Source organism: Pelodiscus sinensis, chromosome 19 (assembly GCF_052426305.1).
Source record: "Pelodiscus sinensis isolate ZL-2025 chromosome 19, ASM5242630v1, whole genome shotgun sequence".
Taxonomy (NCBI): Eukaryota; Metazoa; Chordata; order Testudines; family Trionychidae; genus Pelodiscus; species Pelodiscus sinensis.
The window spans coordinates 34,184,276-34,205,084 of record NC_143070.1 but is presented as its reverse complement, the minus strand read 5'-3'; the positions used below and the strand labels follow the sequence as shown (position 1 = coordinate 34,205,084).

Genomic DNA, 20,809 nt, shown 5'->3' with positions numbered 1-20,809 from the left:
TTCTTTGTTTTTTCCTGCAGGGGCCGGGGGAGGGCGCCCACCACCGTAGCGTCCGGGCGCCGATCCGGAGTGACTCTCTTCCCCCCGGTGGGCGGCCGCCGCGGGCTCCCCCTTGGCTTGCGGGGCAGGAGGCGCCTCCGGGGAGGAGAGACCAGGCGTCCCCCGAGCGGAGCCCGGTTTCTGTCCACACGGGGGAGCAGGGAAGCGGTTTCCTCGGCTTTTTTTTTCTTCCCCCCACCAGGGGGCTCTGGGGAGTACTCGGGGGGGGGGGGGGGAGGCGGGGGGTTGAGCTTCCTGGGTCAGGCACCGCCGCTGCAGGAGGCGCCCCGGCTGCAGGTGAGCGGTGCGCCCTGGGCGCACGGACGCGCCCTGGATCTCCCCAAGGGCGCTGCGCTCTAGGGCGCACGGCTCCCAGCCCCGGGCGGGAGGGCAGCAGGAGCCATTGGGGGAGGAGGGATCCCAGCCCCCCTCCCCCTCCCCTGCAGCCCCGGCTTGAGGAGACGGGGAGGGGCGGGAGGGGACGAAAAGCCGGGCCCTGCCCCAGGCTGGGGGGGGACGCAGCTGCCCTGGGGTTAGGGGGAGCCCCCCACACACACACCCGCCAGAGCGGCTGCTTAGATCCTGCTCCCTTCTGGGGTGGGGCCCAGACTCTCAGAAACGTGTCCAGCCCCCCCCTTGCCCCCCCCCCCCCGTGGGGCAGAGTCAAGGGTGTTTTTCCCTCCAGGTCTATATTTTTTGTCAAGGGGCAGAGAAAATTATCTTTAAAAATTACAAAGAGGGGGGAGGTTTCGGGGTCCGTTTCAGGGATCCGGCCGACGGGGCAGCCTGTTGGGAGCATCTGTCTGCCGGGAATCGGGGCAGGACCCGGAGCCGACCCCCTTTCTGAAACCTCCCTCCGCACCCGCACAGGCCACAGAGACACGGCCGGCTCGTCCCAGCCTCCCCAGGGCCAGGGAAATGGCTACGGTGGACCTAGCCCAGGTAGGGGATTCTTCCAGCCGCTGTGGGGGGAAGGAGAGGGGCAGAACACACAAGGGGGTGAAGAGGGTGGTGGCAGGCCAGCGGTAGGAGGGCGTCAGTTTCCTGTAAGCCGAGCATTTGGGGGGCCACGCAGGAGAGATTCAAATGCCACCCAGTGGATTAGCAGAGCGCCCAGGTCGGTAGCACCGGGTGGTGCACCTCTGCATGTGCCTCGGTGCACAAAAAAAATTATTCCGCACAGGGACAGGAAACCATTGGAGGGAAAGTCGGGGCTGGGGTTTCTCTAACGGGGAGCCTGGTCTAGGTCCCCTTCCCCAGCCACGGAGCCACAGGTCGGCAGGGGGCTGACCCCTGGTGTTTTCCCCGCAGGGCCAGGTACGTCGGGAGATCCCCGAGGCTGGGTCGTGGGCGGGGCCCCGTGCCCTGGGGGAAGGGCCTTGCGGGAGCCCCGCCCAGCCCCCCAAGAGGCAGGAGAGCACAGCTGAGGGGCCAAGCCCTGTCTGCCCCTTGTCCCCGCGGACGCCGGCCCGCTCCTGGCTGGGACGCTCGGAGGGGGAAGAGTCTCTTGCCAGGACGACGCAGCCGCTTCCCCGGTGCCCGGAGGCCAAGGGGGCGGTTTCGGAGCCGGCTGGCGAGGACGCCCATGGCTGGCAGTTCCACCCGGGCCGGGCCCGGCCTGGAGAAAGGCCCCGGGAGACCCTGGCCCGGCTGGGCCGCGCGGTGCGGCGCTGGCTACGGCCCGAGGCCCTCACCAAAGAGCAGATGCTGGAGCTCGTCCTCCGGGAGCGGTTCCTGGGGGCGCTGCAGCCAGCCGTGCGGGCCTGGGTGGTGGCGCGGGGGCCCCGCAGCAGCGAGGAAGCAGCCGCCCTGGCGGAAGTGTACCCGGAGCCAGGGGAAGCAAGCCAGCCCCCTCAGGTAGCTGGGAGGGGGAATTGTGTGGGGGGAGGTCTGGGAGGGGGAATTGGAGAGGGCTGAGAAGGGGGAATTGTGTGGGGGGTGGTCTGGGAGGGGGAATTGGAGAGGGCTGAGAAGGGGGAATTGTGTGGGGGGTGGTCTGGGAGGGGGAATTGGAGAGGGCTGAGAAGGGGGAATTGTGTGGGGGGGGTCTGGGAGGGGGAATTGGAGAGGGCTGAGAAGGGGGAATTGTGTGGGGGGTGGTCTGGGAGGGGGAATTGGAGAGGGCTGAGAAGGGGGAATTGTGTGGGGGGTGGTCTGGGAGGGGGAATTGGAGAGGGCTGAGAAGGGGGAATTGTGTGGGGGGTGGTGGGAGGGGGGGGGAGGGCTGGGGGGAGGGGGAGGGGGAATGGGGGGGGTGGGAGGGGGGGGAGGGCTGAGAAGGGGGAATTGTGTGGGGGGTGGTCTGGGAGGGGGAATTGGAGAGGGCTGAGAAGGGGGAATTGTGTGGGGGGTGGTCTGGGAGGGGGAATTGGAGAGGGCTGAGAAGGGGGAATTGTGTGGGGGGTGGTCTGGGAGGGGGAATTGGAGAGGGCTGAGAAGGGGGAATTGTGTGGGGGGTGGTCTGGGAGGGGGAATTGGAGAGGGCTGAGAAGGGGGAATTGTGTGGGGGGTGGTCTGGGAGGGGGAATCTGGGAGGGGGAAGAGGGGCTGAGAAGGGGGAATTGTGTGGGGGGAGGTCTGGGAGGGGGAATTGGAGAGGGCTGAGAAGGGGGAATTGTGTGGGGGTGGTCTGGGAGGGGGAATTGGAGAGGGCTGAGAAGGGGAATTGGAGAGGGCTGAGAAGGGGGAATTGTGTGGGGAGAGGTCTGGGAGGGGGAATTGGAGAGGGCTGAGAAGGGGGAATTGGAGAGGGCTGAGAAGGGGGAATTGGAGAGGGCTGAGAAGGGGGAATTGGAGAGGGCTGAGAAGGGGGAATTGTGTGGGGGGAGGTCTGGGAGGGGGAATTGGAGAGGGCTGAGAAGGGGGAATTGTGTGGGGGGAGGTCTGGGAGGGGGAATTGGAGAGGGCTGAGAAGGGGGAATTGTGTGGGGGGAGGTCTGGGAGGGGGAATTGAGGAGGAGAGAGGGCTGGGAGGGGGGAATTGGGGAGGAGGGACGGTTGGGAGGTAGGTCAGGGGATGGGTCCGATGGGAAATGAAAGGATAAAATCAAAAGGAGTTTCCGAAAGATCTCACCGCGCCAAGCGATTGGGCAACAACATGGCAAACAAAACTGAATGTGGACAAAGGCAAAGTCGTGCACCTTGGAAAACATCCCCCCAACGAGGCACAGAAAACAAAGGGGACTGATTTGGCTGCAACGACTCGAGAGAGAGAGAGAGAGAGAGAGAGAGAGATCTCGGAGTCATTGTGGCTAGTTCTCTGAAAACATCCCCTCCGTGCGCGGCGGCCGTCCCAAAAGCAAACGATGTTAGGAATCGTTCAAAAAGAAATCGAGAATAAGACAGAGAATCTCTTATTGCCCCTCTCTAAAACCACGGGACGCCCACATCTGGAATCCTGCATACAGATGTGGCTGCCTCAGCCTCGAAAAGCTCTCTTGGCCTTGGAAAAAGTTAAGAAAAGGGCAACAAAAACGGGTCCGTTGGAAGAGAGATTTAAAAAATGGGGACTTTTCAGTTTAGAAAAGAGGAGGCTGAGGGGGGATAGGAGAGAGGTCTGTAAAATCATGAGTGGTGTGGAGAAAGTGACTAAGGAAAAGTGATTGATTGACTTGTTCCCATAATATAGGAACTAGGGGGTCACCCAATGAAAGGTTTAAAACAAACAGAAGGAAGTTTTTCTTCACACAGCACATAGTCAACCTGTGGAACTCCTCGCCTGAGGAGGCTGTGAAGGCCAGGACTAGAACAGGGTTTAAAAGAGAACTAGATACATTCATGCAGGTTAGGTCCATCAATGGCTATTAGCCAGGCTGGGTAAGGAATGGTGTCCCCAGCCTCTGTGTGTCAGAGGGTGGAGATGGATGGCAGGAGAGAGATCGCTTGATCGTTACCTGTTCGGTTCACTCCCTCTGGGGCACCTAGTGCTGGCCACTGTCGGCAGACAGGACACTGGGCTGGAGGGACCTTTGGTCTGACCCAGTCTGGCCGTTCTTATGTCCCCCCCAGAGGGAATTGATAGCAGGGGACAGAAGCGTGTTGACATGCAAACTTCCCGGAGTTTGCAAGGGGAGGGGTTGCCGGCCGGCAGGGCAGCAGAGATCACAAAACACTGAGTAGAGCCATCCAGGCAGGCCTGGTGTTGACAACAGCTGGGTTCCCTGGAGGACATGAACAGCTGCACAATCCAGGGACAGGAAAAGGCCAAACTCCCTGGCAGGGGTGGATGTTTTCGATTGCCAAAACTGGGTGGTGTTCCCCCGACAACAGCCGCACGGCTCTCCCTGGTTTGGCGCCAAGAGGCCGCGTAGCCTGGAGGGAGGAGATGCTACCTCGTTAACCTCGCTGGGAAACTAAGACGGAGGAGTTTGGGGAGGATGGTGAGGGACCGGTTCTGGCTGTTTCAGGAGCCGGTGACCTTCGAGGAGGTGGCCGTGTATTTCACCGAGGAGGAATGGGCCGAACTGGGTCCCATGCAGAGGAGCCTCTACCGGGCCGTCATGCAGGAGAACTACGAGACGGTGACTTCGCTGGGTACGGGATTCCTTGTTCCTTCCGTTAGGGGAAACTTTCTCTCAGCAGACACCAGGTTCAGCTTTCCCCTGTCTGAGAAATGTGGCACTTTTGATTTGCGTTCTGCTCTTTAGTTTCCCTCCCTCTTTTTCCCAGTGGGAAACTCTGGGGCTGTGTCTAGACTGGCACGTTTTTCCGGAAAATCAGCCGCTTTTCCGGAAAAACTTGCCAGCTGTCTACACTGGCCGCTTGAATTTCCGCAAAAGCACCGACGATCTTATGTAAAATCATCGGTGCTTTTCCGGAAAAACTATGCTGCTCCCGTTCGGGCAAAAGTCTTTTTCTGAAAGACTTTTGTGCAAGAGGGCCAGTGTAAACAGCACAGTACTGTTTTCCGCAAAAAAGCCCTGATCGCGAAAATGGCGATCGGGGCCTTTTTTGCGGAAAAGCGCGTCTAGATTGGCCACGGACGCCAATCTAGACGCGCTTTTCCGAAAATGCTTTTAACGGAAAACTTTTCCGTTAAAAGCATTTCCGGAAAATCATGCCAGTGTAGACGTAGCCTGGGAGAAGGTGTAGAAATGTCCCTACAATGTCCGAACTACAGATTTTAAAAAAAGTTATCCTCTCGTCCCATCCCTCCCGATAGAACGACCATTTCCAAATATTTTCTTAAAAAACGAGTGGAAAACTCAACTGTTTTGCCAAAAAAAAAAAAATCTGGGAGGCATTTCATAGGCTCGTGGTGAGGAAGACACGAGGAGTCGTTCTTCCGCTCGGCTCTGCGCTGATCAGCCCTCAGCTGGAGTCTTGTGTCCAGACGTTGATAAAATCCCATTCCAACAAATCTCGTTTGCGGAGAAGTCGTGTGGAAGGTTTCACCCCCCGCGACGGCGGCGTATCCGGCCTCAGCAGTTGGCTAATTCCTGCTGCGCCCGGTTCCCCCGGCGTCTTCTCGAGGGTCTCTCACGCCCGTTTTCCCACGCCCCCGCAGCCTACAGGAGGGGCCGGGGTGGGTCATGAAACTTTCCTCGACCTCCACTGGTCATTCACTCCTCCTCCCCGCATCCCACCGCAGGACTGCCTGTTCCCACGCCCGACGCCATGGCCCGGCTGCAGCGGGGGGAGGAGCCGTGGGTCCCGGACCACCAGGCCCCCACGCAAAGGGGCAGCCCCGGAGATGCCTGCATGGGTGAGGAATTGATGAAACAGACCCAGCTGCCCCCGGCCAGCGAAAGTCACCGGAGTGGGGTTCCCCCAACGGCCTCGTGCGCTCCCCCAGGTCGGTCGGGGTGTATGTGTTTGGGGGGGAAAAGGGGGAGGGGTTGATTCCTGGCTTCATGAGGTCCCTGTGGCTTTAGCTCCCCCCAAATATGCTTTGTGGGTCTTCGGCACCCTGAAGCTTCCTCGTACCCCCGGCTCCTTGGCCTCCCTGCACTCAGGTCCCAGCGTCCCTGGGGCCCCATCCCTGGGCCCCCCCTGTCAGTAAGAAGCCATCTGAGGGCCAGGGGCTCTGTTTTCTAGGCCGGGGCAATAAATGTTAGTGGGAGAGGCAAGGTTTTGGTAAGTGGTCAAGAGCTGCACATTTCTATGGGAGGGGTGCAGGGTGTGGGACAGAGACGGGGTGCAGAAGGGGGCTCAGGGTAGGGAATTGGGGGGCAGGGTCTCGGATAGAGGTTGGGTGCAGAAGGGGGCTCAGATTGGGGGGCAGGAGGGATTTGGGGGCTGGGAGGGAGTTTGGGGGAAGGAGGGGTTTGTGGCTTGGGGTAAGGGCTTGGGGTGCTGCTCAGTATTCCCTCTTAAGATTTTTTGCTCTTTATGTGTGGAATAAATTTTGTTCTGTACACCCAGGCGCACACAGATGTGCACCACCCAATAGAAACACAGGCTAGTGGTTAGCTGTGGGCGCCGTGAATCCCCGCCCCCGTTCCTTTGGCTTCCCTTGCCTGGCGTGGCGGGGGACCGCCTGGCCGTCCGTGTGTCCGGCCGAGGGGTGGAGAGCAGCTGACCCGGGAGGGGTGTGTGTCTGCCTGGTTCCCAACGGGCGGGGGCTTAAAATCGGGAAACGCTTTTCGGTATTAGTTCCCCACATCCCCCCGCTCCGCTCACCCGCGCTCTGTCCCTCGGGCAGGGTGTCTGGCGTCCGCGGCCGACGTGGTTTCCCGGTTGAAAGTGGAGGACGAGCCGGGGGCCCCGGCGGGGCAGGGCCGTGGGGAGGAGAAGGAGGAGGAGATAACGCCCCGGGACATCTGTGACGGTAAGCTCCGCCCCCCCTCAACCCGAGCGTGGTTTTCCTCGACTTTATCGACTTCCCTCTTCAGCAGGAGGCGTGAGACGGGGGAGGCGGGCTCAGGGAACGGGTGGAGAGTTGCACGAGTCAAGCACCTCCCACTTCCTGGCAAACCAGGAAGTCGGCTCCGTGCCCGCCCCCTTCTTGATGGACATCTGCCAGTGCCGGGGGTCGGGGATGAAATTGGCCCGTTCTCCGTTAGGCGGGATCTTGGTTCGTTTGTTTCCCCGCTCCTCACGATTTTCCCCTCCCTTTTTTCCTCTCCCTCCCGGCACAGGGACTGATCCCGCGCTTGAGTCTCCTTCCGTCTCGGCGGGCGAGGGCCCGGCCCGCGAGAGTCTCCCGCCGCCCGTCCCCGCGCCCAGGACGCCGGCCGCGACACCCGGGCAGGGAGAGCCCGACCCCCGCCCCGTCCCGGCCACCCTGCCGCCCTGCTCCGAGTGCGGGAAGATCTTCGCCGACGAGGCCCGCCTGCTCCAGCACCAGCGGCTCCACGCCCAAGGGAAGCCCTTCCCCTGCCCCCATTGCTGGCGCGGCTTCCTCCGCCGCTGCGACCTGGAGTCCCACCGGCGCTCGCACACCGGCGAGCTGCCCTTCCCCTGCCCCGACTGCGGGGAGGGCTTCTCCCGCCGCAGCGAGCTGGCCGCCCACTGCCGGGGCCACATGGCCGCCTGGCCCCACGCCTGCCCCACCTGCGGCCGCCGCTTCCGCAAGCGAGCCGTGCTGGTCAAACACCAGCGCACCCACCTGCAGGACGACCGCTACAAGTGCCCCCAGTGCGGCCAGGGCTTCAAGCAGCCCGGCCAGCTGGAGATGCACCGCTACAGCCACATGGAGGACCGCCAGCACGCCTGCTTCCGCTGCGGGGAGATCTTCCCCCAGCGGGCCCGGCTCCTGGCCCACCAGGCCGGGCACCACCCCGACTCCTCCTACCGCTGCGTGGACTGCGGCCAGGCCTTCGCCCAGCCCCGCCACCTCCTCCTGCACCGGCAGAGCCACACCGGCTCCCGCCCCTTCCACTGCGCCGTCTGCGGCATCGGCTTCGGCCGCAGCTCCGACCTCCGCAACCACCAGAGCATCCACGCCAGCCGGCCGCCCCACACCTGCCCCCTGTGCCGCCAGGGCTTCTGGGACCGCGCGCACCTGGCCACCCACCAGAGGAGCCACGGCGGGGAGGATCCGGACCTCGCAGGGGCCTGGACGGCGTGAGCACGTCACGGCACACGTGTGGCTCTGCCCAGCCTCGTGTGGCACGGCCGGCCTCCGGAGCGGGGCTGGTCTGTGCCACGGCGGCCGCCTCCGGGCGTGGCCAGCGGTGCGCGCCGCAAATAAAGTCCTCTCGGAAAGCGCGTCCTGCTGCCATGAGACCGGCTATGAACACGAGGCGTCCCGTAGCGCCACAGCGCGGGTCGACACGAGGGCGTTATTTCGCAACCACTAAAGTCGATAAATCCCAGAATAACGACAGGGAACTCGCCCGACCCCGCAACTTGCCTCCACGGCAGGCTCCGTTCATGTGGCTCTACCAAGGAGAAACGAGTTCGAAGGACACGGGGGCATCGTGAGTTCAAAAGAACGGCCACCCGACCGCTCCTTCCAAATAACTTTTCGGAAATCGGCGGGAGGGAAGCGGGAGGCCAGATTTCAAAACAAGCCAGCCCGTTGATTTTGAAACAGCGGGCTTTGGTCGCGCGGACGTGCCGCTGATTTCGAAATGACGGTTTCTCCACCGTTTTTTATAAAGTACCCCTTTTTTCAACACAAATATTGTAAGTCCTTCCATTACCTAAAGTTTTCAGACACACCATTTTTTTCTACCGTTGGAACACATTTTTTTTAAAACAACTTCGTCGGGGCCAGGCATGTGATTAAATTTGGGGGTGTCAAAAGGACAATAATAAAGCGCTGTCGAACTTTCCGTTCTCTCCACATTTCAGTGGTGTGGACGAACCCGCCAGACTTCCCTCGAGCACTCCTCAGGATACCCCTGGTTGAAAACCACGGATGTAGACCAAGGCTGGGAGACTAACTTATATAAAAGTAGCACGAGCTTTAGTGGGCAAAACCCACTTCCTCAGAGGTGCGGAGAAAAGGAGGGACCCTCGCCAGTTATAACAGAGCACCTGGCTGTTGTGCGGGTGCTAACGAGGCTAATTAAGCGGGCGGGAAGCAGACCATACGTAATAAAAAGGCATCAGGTTCACTGGCCCACACGACCCAGTCGAATACATTTTGCCTTTGAGTTGTGAAGGGCTCAGCGCCCCCGGCGTGCCCGGTTCTGAGCCGAGTTGCCGGAGCAACCTCAGCCTCTCGTGCTCCCCCGGCCTCTTCCCCCACCTTTTCTGGGAGCACGCTCAGAGCCGGAGGGTCCCTGCGGCTCCTCCCCGCTCACCAGTGTGTCCTGTTTTCTGAGGTGCCCCACCAGTGGGTGCTGGTGCAGCCATCTGGGAAAAGACTCCAATTAGCAGCGTGTCCGCAGCTAGGTTTGTGTGGCTGTGGGTGGTGCACATCCGCCCGCGCCGTGGTGCACAGAACAAAATTTATTCTGCACGTTGATGGAAAAACTACACCCATGGATGGAAAAGACAAGAGGGAACATTGCCCCTCACTCTATTTGGAGCTGGGATGTATGTCCTCCCTCCCACTGCTGCCTACTTGTGGGGCTGGCCTGAGATTCTCCCCCCCCCCCCCCACACACACAGGACTGGTATGAGATCCCCTATTGGCTGCCCATGCATGGTACTTGTCCAAGACCCCCTACCGCCCACCCACAGCTGGCTTGAGTGGCTCTTGTGACTGCCCCTCAGCTGGGGGGGGGGCTGGTGTTGCTGCTTACACCCCCCCACCCCACATTCCTCCCTGTCCCCCTAGGAGTCACCCTCCACTTTTTTGGGCAAAACTGAGCCTGGGTCCCATTGGCTCCTGATGGACAAGAACAAAACAGGGCAGAGTTTTGCCAAAAAAGCCAGGCCAAGTCCTGGCCCCACGGGGAGGGAGGGTCCCCCTCACCCTCATTTGCGAGTGTCCGCTTCTGCAGCCGCGCAATTTCCCGACCCCATGGCAGCGCGCTCGGTTTGCACGGGAAATTTTATTGTCCTTTGAAACAGCGAGATCTCAGAGACGCACGCCCAGGCCGGGGTTGTGGGGCTGGCGGTCGCTACAAGCGGAGGGAAAACCCAGCTGGGTATCTTCTGGCTCCCCTATGCTCCAAGTCCCTCCAGAGTGTGGAACTTGTGTGCACCCACAACCCTAGTTGGTCCCACTTGCAAGTCCAAACCGGCACCGGTAGATCAGCCGGTAATCGCAGATCACCCCCACCCTGGCGTCTGAGCAAAACCAAGCTCCCAACAGCCTCAACGTGGCCCCCAAACACCGCCAGGGCATCCTTGAAACGCTCGCCGTGGGTTTGGGCCGCGGTGGGGAAGCAACAGGAGGAGGCGGCGGGCTATGCTCGGAGACATGCGCTGCGTTCGGAGCGAAAGCGGCCGGCCGGCGGAGCAGCGACGTTCGCCACAGGTAAGCTGCAAAGCGCAAAAACGGGGGCCCCATGGTTTACGCCGCCCCAGCCCCCTGTGCGGTGGGGCAGCCGGAGACCCAGCAGACTACTGCCCGGGTGAGGGATGTAAATTGGGTGCAAGTGGGGAAATATGAATTTTTAACAGAGAGCGCTTTTCTCCCAAGCGTGTGTTGGGCACTTGAGGGTTTTTTTGTTTGTTTTTTTTAAAGTGACCCACCGCAATAATTCATTTAATCTCCAGTGGGTCTTTTGGTCCAGCGGCCAGGTCTCTAGACTTCCAGGGCAGACCGGGAAGATGGGGGGGGGGGATTTTAACCCCCCTTACCCCTCAAGCGCATTTGCAGATCCCCTGCGGGAACGGGCCGGCTCAGTTGCACAGCGTGAGGGAGGAGCCCACGTAGAAGAGCCACAGGAAAGGGAAGATTTTCTCAGCGAAGGCGGCCGTGAAGGTGAAGAGGGGGGCCATGTTGTCAGCATTGTAGAACGCCACCCACCCGCCCTCGTAGTCCAGGTAGACGCCGATTTTCCGGGGCCTCTCACCCGGGGTCAGGGGCGTCTCGGGGGAGGTGAACGCCTGGTACTGGTCCCAGTTCTTGCCCTTCCAGTTCAGCCCCACCGCCCAGATCCCCTCCTCGGGGGTGAACTCCACCTTCTCCTTCCGCCGCACCGACTCCCGCGCCGCCCCCAGGACCCAACTGTCCCCGTCCCCCACCTCCACCTCCCAGTAGTGCCGGCCCGTGGTGAAGCCCTCGGCCCCCAGCACGCAGAAGGAGGCGTCGAAGCGTTTCGGGCTGGGCGGCACGTCCTGCGGGGCGCTCCTCAGCCGCACGCTCCGCCGATCCTCCGACAGCGTCAGGTAGGGGTTGGCCGTGTCCGGGTCGAGCGTGATATCCGCTAGGGAGAGGGAGAGGGGTTCAACAGCCGGGCGCGTCCCCCCGCCCCAAACCACCCGGCCGCACCCCGAACCCCGAGAGAAAACTGGCCGGATGCGCCCCTGGCTTGCCCGGATCTGTCCCTCCAGGCTCGGGGCTCCCCCCATAACATTGGGGAGCCCCTGCCTTTCCCCCTGGAGGGCACAAAATCTACTAACCTGGGCCCCCCACAGTCTGGGATGAGGGGGGAACATGGGGACATCTGAGGAATTGAGGGGTGTTTTTTTGCTTCTCATCTGTGTGCGGCCCCCAGCTGATTTTTCTGTGGGTCAGCCCCTCCCCCCCCAAGCCCCCAAAAAGGTTCCCTGCAGTTTATCCAAAAGGGAAAGGTTTTGGCTGCACCCCGGTGAGTCAGGGTGCCATGGTGCAACTCCCCACTCGGCCTGGCCTGCCCGTTTGGCCCTGGCAGCCTCAGTTTCCCTCCCTGGCCTTTGCGGAGAAGCTGTTGTGCCGCTGAGCGGAGCTCACCTGTGTCGTTCTCCAGCTCGAAGCGCAGGTTTTCTGGGGGGGGGCGAAAGGAAGGAGAGAGCTGTGAAGTGAATCTCAAGGCCCTTGCACCGCAGCCTGACCTAAAGGGGGGCTGTTGGCGTTCCCCACACGCCAGGCGCTTGCGTGGCCACTCAGGAGTGAATCTAATGCCGCCCCACCAATGTGCAGCCCGCCCCCAGCTCGGTTTGTGCTTCTATGAGTGGTGCACATTAGCACATGCCTTGGTGCACAGAGAAGAAAATTATTCCGCACCAACGTGGGGAAAAATAGCACGTGGCTGGAAAAAAATTCGACAGAGCATTGCGAGCGGCTACTTCATCCTAGCAGTGTCTTCAAATTAACAGGTGGCAAGACACAGTCCACCCCGCCTCCCCCCACCCCGGCCCGCTTCCAAAGGCAGCGCCGACCGGCACGAGGTGGGAAGGGCGAGAGGAAGGACTTTTCCCTTCACCTTTGAATTCCAGCAGCACCTCCTTCAGCACCGCGCTCTTCTGAGAGAAACTTCGGAGCCGCTTCTCCAGCTCCGCGAAGCCAGGCGTCGGCTTGGGGGCCAGCCAGTTCTCGCTGCTGGGGGCGGGGGGAGAGGGGGAGGGATCAGAATAACGAGCAAGGGGCCCCCCAATCTCAGAGGGCCGTGGTGGGTGAGCTGCAGCCTGCACACCCCCTCCCCAATTCACGGCACTCAGGGGAGGAGTAGGCGGTGCACAAGAGGCGCATGGATTAAGGGGACGGGGGGACGGGGGGTCCGCGGGCCACCGGCTGCCCACCCACCGGGTCAGAAAAGGGGCCCAGAAAACATGGGCGCAAGCAGGATCTGAGCTCTGCAGCTTGGGGCCATCCCGGGTTATCGTCCCTGTGGTCACCCCGTGTGCGTGCCTCAGTTTCCCCGGGCGCTGCACCAATCCTGAGACGGGGAAGGGAATTCCGGGGGTGGTCCCTGCTGAGGGAAGGCTGCCTCAGCCTGGCATGTTCACAACGATAATCTGAGCCAGGGGGTTGGGGGTGCAACCGGGTGACCCCTTTTTTCAGGACAAAGGAAGGGGGGCTGGGACTGGTTGCGAGTGGGGTTACTGAGTCTCAGCTGGCTTAGGATACAGGGTGGGGGCCCAGGGTCCTGCTACCAGCACGTCACACACCAGGGCTGCGTGTTCCATGCCATTTCTAAGCCCAGGACTTACCCGATCCCACCGCTGCCACCATCCTAGAGAGGAAGAGAAAGTAGAGGCCGTCAGTGGATGCTGGACACTCGCTTTCCTGTTCCGAGGGCGGCAGCCGCTTCTAGCTCCCTCCAGCCGGGACGCTGGCTCTCGGCAGCCTCGCGAAGGGCCAAGCCTGCTGAGCAAGTCCATCCCTTCCGGCCTCGGTTTCCCTACCCGCACACCAAGGCTAGGGCTTTCCCTCCTCGTCTCACAGCTCCGCTCGTTTGCAGAGGGATGCCGCAGGACTGGGGAGAAGGCATCTCTGGGCATGTCCCCAGCTCCGGCATTGGGCCTAGATACCTCCCCCACTCTTCCCGCCTCCCCCCCCGGTCCACAGAAGATATCCTCCTTGCTGGAGCTGCATCCTGTCTCCACAGCTCCCATTGGCTGGGAATCGCAGCCAATGGGAGCTGCGGAGGGGCTGCCTGTCAGTGAGCATGGGTAACATGAGACAGATATTTCCCCCAGATAAGTGCCCTGCACCCCAAAGGGGAGCTGCCCCAGATAAGTGCCCTGCACTCCAATCTCCTGCCCCAGCCCCTCCATGACCCTAGCTCCCTCCTAGACCCCACACCCCAACCCTGAGCTCTCTCCTGCCCCCTAACTCCTGCCCCGCCATCACAACCGCCTGCCCTGTGCCCCCCTCCTACACTTCCCCAGCCCCACCCCAGAGCCAGCACCCCCAAGCCAGACCCCCAAACCCCCTACCACACTCCAAACCCCTCGCCCCACCCCTGCCACAGATCATTCATGTGCAGAATAAATTTTGGGACGTGCACCACTCTGGCCGCGGTTCACCTCGCGGTGCACGTCATAAAAGTCATTCCGCACAGGATTTTTTTTTTTTTAAAGGAACCCTGTAACCTAACAAGTAGATCAGTTAGGGTCAGACCAGGCCTACGTGAAAAGGGGGCTGCGTTCACACGGGATTCGCGCACCAGCATCACGCAAGACAGACTCGGTGGGTTTCCACACCCCCCCCGTCCTACTTAAGCGCAAAGCCGTTGCACGGACCTAATAACCTGGCTACCCTCTGTCCCATGAGTTTTTTTAAAGGATTCTTTCCCCAACTTGGAGATGCCGCAGACGTTTTTAACGCATGGAAGCTCACCCGTTTCCTCGTTGGTAACAAAGCGCTTTGGAATAAATCCCACCCCAGAATAAAATCGCCCCAAACAAATCCATTTTTGTTGAAAAGTGTTCCTTACTGTGAAAAGGAGACATGATCAGCTGATTTAAAACCCACAAATGTACAGGTTTCTGGGGGACAAAGTTTGACCTTCTCCAGGTAGCACCTAGGTACGGTACTCGCCAATTATAGTGCAAATTCTGCGCCCTCGACTCCCGCAGGGAATGGTTCACGACAGATTCCTGTCGAGTGAAGGCATTTGTAGTGGACTCCTAGGTCCTCCTCCAAGCTCTGGAAGAGCCGCCGGGTCTTTAGACGGGGCAGCTGGGAGTCAGAACGCCTGGCTTTTAATCCCACCGCTGCCACCAACTTGCTTTGCAACTCATCCCTCGCACACCGCCTCCGTCCCATTGGCAAGGTAGTCACCCGCCAGCGTGTCTCACCTGCGGAGGCTGCCCTGCTGCCTGTTCCCCCGCCGCCTGCTCCCCCGCCGCCTCGCCTCCCTTCTCGGTGATCAGTTTATCGATGTGGGAAATTTCTTCCGCGAGCTTGGAGACGCTCTCGTCCCGTCTCTGGACGATGTCTCCGTCGAGAGCCTCCAGCCGGGACAGCAAGAACTGCTCCTTCTCCTCCAGGAAGCCCCGCAGGTCCTTACACTCTGATAGGATCTTCTGCCGCTCGGCTTCGGTCTGTTTCTGCAACGACAGAGGGGGGAGGGACCCGGGGCCGACTTCTAAACAGCTTCCCGGCAAGCGGAAATTCTTTGAAGAGAAAAGACGGGGCAGGGCGTGGGTGTGACCGCCACCCACCAAGGATCCTAAATCTTCCTTTAGGAGTCGCTCACTGTCCCCCGCTCTCTGCATTCTGGGCCCCAAAATCGGAGGTTGACTTTCGACGGGGTTTTTTGCCCTCAAAGTAGCACAGGAAGAATTGAAAATGAGCATGATTAAGGGCAACCTGGGTCTGCAAATAGCCTGAAACGGTCTCTCCCGGAGACACGAACGATCACAACTGCGTTAACTCTGAAACCTACTGACGGCAATAGCCCGATAGCGGTTTTCAAGTCTCTAAAAGGGTGTTACAAGGAGGAGGGAGAAAACTGGTTCTGAGGACAGGACAAGAAGCAAGGTTGGACACGAGGAAAAACTTCCTGCCTGTCCAGGAGGTGACACACTGGGATAAATTGCCTAGGGGGGTTGTGGAGTCTCCACCCCTGGAGATATTGAAGAGCAGGTAGGACAGACGCCTGTCAGGGATGATCTAGACGGTGCTGGGTCCTGCCGTGCGGGCAGGGGACAGGACTCGATGACCTCTCGAGGTCCCTTCTTGGTCTAGCGCGCTAGGAGTCTGGGATAAGCTAGAACTCATCCTGGGTCCATGTTTTACCACCGATCGACACAAGGGACCTTTTTACGAAGCGGATTCATCAGCCGCACAGAGGATTTCCTTGGGCGATGGCGAGATCGGGAGAGACCAGAAACCCACCCCGAAGTTGGGAGCGCCCCAAGACTCGGCCAGATGACCAATACCGCCAGCACCGTTGGGAGCAACAAACCTCGTCTCCCTGGCCTAAGCCAAACCCACCCAGCCCACGTTCTCTCCCCCCACCTACCCCGGAGAAACGGGTCCCGCGTGGGAACCTACCAGCAACTCCTCGCTCTTCTTCTCCTCGTTGGCTTTGGCTTCCTCCCGGTCTTTCCTCAGCCCGGCCAGCTGCTCTTGCGGCGCCTCCTGGAAGAAGCAAGACGGGTGTTTGTTGGGAGGGTCTCGCCACGAAGTCCCCAGCGTGGGGGACCTGGTTTTGCCGGCAGACCAGCAAACCGTCATCGGCGGCTGCTTCCAAGAACGTGCGGCGAATCCTGCAGCAGGGAGTCACAGAACCTGAGACCCGGGAAGGGGCATCGGGTCCTGTCGCCAGCCCTCACTGCAGGACCCAGCACCGTCTACACCGGTGTGCCGCAAAGAACAGAGTTCAACAGGGCCACTCTTAAAGGGGCAGGTGACTTTTTTTTTTTTTCCGCTCAACAACTTTTTCCCGGCCTGGCTGCCCTTAAAGGGGCAGGCGACTTTTTTTTTTTTCCGCTCAACAACTTTTCCCTGGCCTGGCTGCCCTTAAAGGGGCAGGTGACTTTTTTTTTTTTTTTTTTCCGCTCAACAACTTTTTCCCGGCCTGGCTGCCCTTAAAGGGGCAGGCAACTTTTTTCCCCCTTCTTCTTTTCCACTCAAGAACTTTTCCCTGGCCTTTTTTGTTTTGTTTTGTTTTCTTGGCTCAACAAAAAATCCTCGGTGTGCCTCACAAAAAAAAAAAAAAAGATTTGGTGTTCTTAAAAAGTCTTAAAAGTCTGTCTTAAAAAGTTTACGAAACACTGCTCTAGACCAGCCCTGACAGGCGTCTGTCCAACCTGCTCTCCAATATCTCCAGGGACGGAGACTCCACCACCCCCTGGACAATTTATTCTAGTGTGTCACCACCTGGACAGGCAAGTTTTTCCTGATGTCCCAAACTTTGGCTTAGAACACGGGTGGACAATAATTTTGACGGGGGCCACGCCAAGATGTTGGAAAGTGGCTGAGAGCCGCATTCTTGCAGGATATTAATGGAGGGTCTGGGGTGGAGGTGGGGTGCAGAAGGGAACGTGCGGAAAGAGTTGGGGGCACAGGAGGAAGAACGGGGTCTGGGCGGGAGTTTGGGTGAAATAGGTTGTGATCTGGGGCGGAGGTGAAGGGTTTTGGGACGCGAACTCGGGTGGGGGGGTTGTGATCGGGGCAGAGGATTGGGGGCAGATCTGGGAGGGGTGTGGGTGCAGAAGCGGGCAGAGGGTTTGGTTATGGGGGGGGCAGAGGATTGGGAAAGGGAGGCAGAAATTTGAGGCAGACTGACTCTCTGGTGCAGTTGGGTACCGTCCGCAAACTTTGCCACCTTCCTGTTTACCCCTTTTCGCCAGAGCATTTAGAAACAGGTTGACTAGGACTGGTCCCGATTCAACTGATTTCTCGTTTCGCACGCAGAAACGCGATTCTTGTGGCACCGGCGTGCCGGGGTGTTTTTACAGCGCGTCGTGGGTAAGGCAGCCCAGAAAGAAAAAAAAAGCGTGAGAATCCCCCATCTACACCGTCCCGGACAGTTTGCAGATAGTGTGGATTTCAAACCCGGCCTTCGGGAGCTAGCCAGTTACAAAGTGCTTCCCTAATTTTGGGCCAAACCTCCCACGCTGCAAATTAAATCCCTTTTTTGCCTGGCTTTCAGTGGGCACAGAGCAGAATTCATCACCGTCCTCCTTATGTTCTCAAGTTCTTTCTGGGAACCAACGGTCGAGGAAGGAGTCCGGCAGAAAGGGATCTAGGGGTCAGAGTGGACCACACGCTAAATAGGAGTCCACAGCGTGATGCTGTTGCAAAAAAAGCCAACAGGATTCTGGGCGGCATGAACAGGTGTGTGGAGAGCAAGACACGAGGAGTCCTTCCGATCAGGCCTCCGTTGGAGGAGTGTGTCCGGTTCTGGGCACCGCATTTCAGGAGAGAGGTGGAAAAACTCCACTCTTACAGCCTGCGGATCCCCTCAAATTCTCGCAAGCGCCTGCTTCGGGTGCGGCCGCGCCCAGAACCCGCCTGGTTTCCAAGGGCCGGCGCGTCCCGTGTGTGTGTGTTTGTACGGCGCCGTCTGCAAGTACGAAGAGGCGGGAGGGGAAACACGGCGGTGAAAACGGGAGTCACATGGAGGGACGGGATTTCTGAGGCCAGAAAGTTAGTTTGGGGGATCTAAACTGGGATGTATAGAGCAGCCGGACGGGCCCAGCAGCAGCCAACCCCAGGAACCCCAGAGGGCACCCAAACAGGTACCTTCCTTGTCACCCAAACAGAGGTTATGGACACCATCCTGGCCAATAGTCATGGACGGACCTAACCTCCATGAATCTAGCACTTTTTTTGAATCCTGTTCAAGTCTTAGTCCTCACTGCATCCTCTGGCGAGGAGTTCCACAGGTGAACGGTGCACTGCGTGAAGAAAAAACTTGAAAACTTGCTGCCTGTTTGTTTCATTGGGTGACCCCGCTTTCTCGTTATAAAAAGGGATAAACAACACCTCCACGTTCACTTTCTCCACTCCAGTCATGAGTTGAGAGACCTCAACCTCCCCCCCCCCCCCGAGTCGTTTTCAAGCTGAAAAATCCCCGTCTTTTTAATCTCTCTTCGTATGGCCCCCTCCTCGTTTCTGTTGCTCTTTTCTGAACCTTTTGCAAGGCCAAGAGATCTTTTCCGGAGACGAGACGCCCACATCTTGCCGTGGGTGTTCCGTGGATTTATACAGAGGCGAGGAGAGATTTTCGGTCTTAGTCCCTGTCCCTTTCCTAATGACTCAAATGTTGACTTCGCTGTGGGTTGTCAGAGCTCCCTCCCCCCCGGGACTCCGAGCGCACAAGACCCAAAGGACGCCGAACCGCGAGGCAGATCACCTGCCGCCTGCAATCGCCGGCGCGCCTCCGGGACGGCCGATTTTGTCTCGGAGGGGCCGGCTGCGTAAGCCTGAGGCTGCAAAAACAACGCAGAGGTGCCGCCTTCGAGACTAGCGCAGCAGTGTCACGGAAGCGGCTGCCCTAATAAAATTGTGCGTTGCTACAAAAGATGCTGCATTTCGATGCCTGCTCCTGCCCCCCATGACCCACCAGCCCCCCCACCTGTTCCTGCATCCTCCCTCCCACCCAGACTCCACACCCCAAGCCCCCTTCCCCCACACAGAACCCCTTGAAAGCGCCACAGGACTCCTGGGTTTTGAACATACAGGCAGGACGCCGGGCTAGATGGGCCTGGCCGTTCCTAGGGTAGGTTTGACACTCCCTCCCGGGCACCCGGCATCGGGACCCCAGGCTGGACGGGCCTTCAGCCTGGCCCAGCCGGACCGTTCCTAGCCTCGGTTCTTACATCCCCACTGGGTGCTGGCCGCAGTCAGCAGCCGGGACGCCAGGCTAGATGGGCCTTTGCCGGGCTGTTTCTAGGCTCGGTTCTCACACCCCCTCCCGGGCACCGGGCCTTGGCCACAGTCAGCAGCCGGGATGCCGGGCTAGATGGGCCTTTGCCGGGCTGTTCCTAGCCTCGGTTCTCACACCTCCTCCCGGGCACCGGCCCCTGGCCGCAGTCAGCAGCCGGGACGCCAGGCTAGATGGGCCTTAGCCCGACTATTCCTAGCCTCGGTTCTCACACCTCCTCCCGGGCACCGGCCCCTGGCCGCAGTCAGCAGCCGGGACGCCGGGCTAGATGGGCCTTCACCGGGCTGTTCCTAGGCTCGGTTCTCACACCCCCTCCCAGGCACCGGGCCTTGGCCGCTATCGGCAGCCGGGACGCCAGGCTAGATGGGCCTTTGCCGGGCCGTTCCTAGGCTTGGTTCTCACACCCCCTCCCAGGCACCGGGCCTTGGCCGCAGTCAGCAGCTGGGACGCCAGGCTAGATGGGCCTTCGCCGGGCCGTTCCTAGCCTCGGTTCTCACACCCCCTCCGGGACGCCCGGCCACCCCCAAGGTCGTTGCCAGCCCCCCAGTCCTACCTGGTAGCCCCGGGCGGCCTCTTCGGCGGGCACCACCCGGTGGGCGCGGTGCTCCCAGGACAGGTGGCACACCAGGCACACGGGCCGCTGGTCCTCCAGGCAGAAGAGCTTGAGGGGCTCGCCGTGGCGAGGGCACAGCCCCCCGGCCGCCCCCGGCCCCTCGGCGCCCCGCAGCAGCTCCACCACGTTGCCCAGCTGGCGGTTGGGGCGGAAGAGGTGCTGGGCCGCCGGCTCCCGGCACTGCGGGCAGCAGAGGCCGCGCTGCGCCTCCTCCCAGCAGCGGGTGAGGCAGGCCCGGCAGAAGTTGTGCCCGCACTCCGCCAGCATCACCGGCTCCCGCAGGTAGCCCAGGCACACGGGGCAGCTCAGCTCCGCCCGCAGGCTGCGCGCCGCCTCGCCCGCGCCCTCCATGCTCCGGCGCGCAAGAGCGCAGCGCGCAGGGAGAGGCCGGAGAGGCGCAGGAAGCGCGCAGGGAGGAAAAACGTCAGGCCGGGAGGCCGGGCTTGGCCTGGCTCCTCCCGCCGTGGGGAGGGCCGGGCGCCTGGCTCCCCGCCCCCTCCTCGCCGCCAGGGCAGCGGGGCGCAGTGGTTAGCGCCGCAGGGGGGCCGGGACGCCTGGGTCCCCTCTGCTGCTGGGGGAGTGCGGCGCAGTGGTTAGCGCCGCAGCGGGGGCGGGGATGCCTGGCTCAGTGGTTAGAGCAGCAAGGGGCCGGGACGCCTGGGTTCCCTCCGCCCCCGGGGCAGTGGGGCACAGTGGTTAGAGCCGCAGGGGGCCTGGACGTCTGACTCAGTGGTTAGGCCCCGCTCCCCGCCGCTGGGGTTGGGGGGGTCCAGTGGTTAGAGCTGCAAGGGGCTAGCACGCCTGGACTTCCTCCGCCGCTGGGGTAGGGGGGAGCAGTGGTTAGAGCAATACGGGGTCGGGGGCCTGGAGTCTCTCCCTGGCTCTGGGGGAGGGAAGAGGGGCTCTGTGGTTAGCTCGGGCGGGGGGGGGGGGCAGGGAGTCAGGACTCCTGGGGTCTCTCCCCTGCGTGGGAAGGGAAGGGAGGTTTAGTGGTTAGAGCGGTGCGGGAGGCAGGGAGGCAGGGCGCCTGGGCCCCCTCCCTGGCTGTGCGAGGGGAGTGGGGCATAGTGGTTAGAGCAATAGGGGGCAGCGAGGCAGGATTCCT

At 60.8% G+C, this 20,809-nt stretch overlaps 2 protein-coding genes across 3 annotated transcripts; one reads left to right on the top strand and one right to left on the bottom strand.

Annotated features, from left to right (window-relative positions):
* The first annotated feature begins 254 nt into the window (after positions 1–254).
* LOC106732878 (uncharacterized) lies at positions 255–8,759 on the top strand. Its single transcript, XM_089771297.1, has 7 exons — positions 255–336; positions 910–981; positions 1,351–1,896; positions 4,446–4,572; positions 5,630–5,833; positions 6,683–6,808; positions 7,119–8,759. The coding sequence occupies exons 2-7, from the start codon at positions 958–960 to the stop codon at positions 8,048–8,050; spliced, it is 1,959 nt and encodes a 652-aa protein (XP_089627423.1). The 5' UTR covers positions 255–336; positions 910–957; the 3' UTR covers positions 8,051–8,759.
* Positions 8,760–9,910: 1,151 nt separating this feature from the next.
* On the bottom strand, positions 9,911–20,138 carry LOC102450056 (E3 ubiquitin-protein ligase TRIM7-like). Of its 2 annotated transcripts, none has more exons than XM_075913673.2 (7): positions 19,645–20,138; positions 15,752–15,838; positions 14,551–14,802; positions 12,958–12,980; positions 12,231–12,343; positions 11,759–11,791; positions 9,911–11,252 (listed from the first exon to the last, which is right to left on the bottom strand). In XM_075913673.2, exons 1-7 carry the CDS (start codon positions 20,053–20,055, stop codon positions 10,726–10,728), a joined length of 1,446 nt encoding a protein of 481 aa, XP_075769788.2. In that variant the 5' UTR covers positions 20,056–20,138; the 3' UTR covers positions 9,911–10,725. The 2 variants fall into 2 exon arrangements, with proteins under 2 accessions (XP_075769788.2, XP_075769787.2); XM_075913672.2 differs by having other exon boundaries at positions 12,231–12,346; positions 19,645–20,136.
* Positions 20,139–20,809: the final 671 nt, after the last annotated feature.

What these genes read in the sequence shown, in the direction of transcription:
- LOC106732878 (XM_089771297.1), top strand. Translation starts at nt 958, where the DNA reads ATGGCTACGGTGGACCTAGCCCAG. An exon ending in AAGCAAGCCAGCCCCCTCAG is followed by an intron (nt 1,897 to 4,445) that starts GTAGCTGGGAGG and finishes TGGCTGTTTCAG; the next exon opens with GAGCCGGTGACCTTCGAGGA. An exon ending in GGCCTCGTGCGCTCCCCCAG is followed by an intron (nt 5,834 to 6,682) that starts GTCGGTCGGGGT and finishes TCCCTCGGGCAG; the next exon opens with GGTGTCTGGCGTCCGCGGCC.
- LOC102450056 (XM_075913672.2), bottom strand. Translation starts at nt 20,055, where the DNA reads ATGGAGGGCGCGGGCGAGGCGGCGCGCAGCCTGCGGGCGGAGCTGAGC. An exon ending in AGGCCGCCCGGGGCTACCAG is followed by an intron (nt 15,839 to 19,644) that starts GTAGGACTGGGG and finishes TGCTTCTTCCAG; the next exon opens with GAGGCGCCGCAAGAGCAGCT. An exon ending in GGTGGCAGCGGTGGGATCGG is followed by an intron (nt 12,347 to 12,957) that starts GTAAGTCCTGGG and finishes CCCCGCCCCCAG; the next exon opens with CAGCGAGAACTGGCTGGCCC.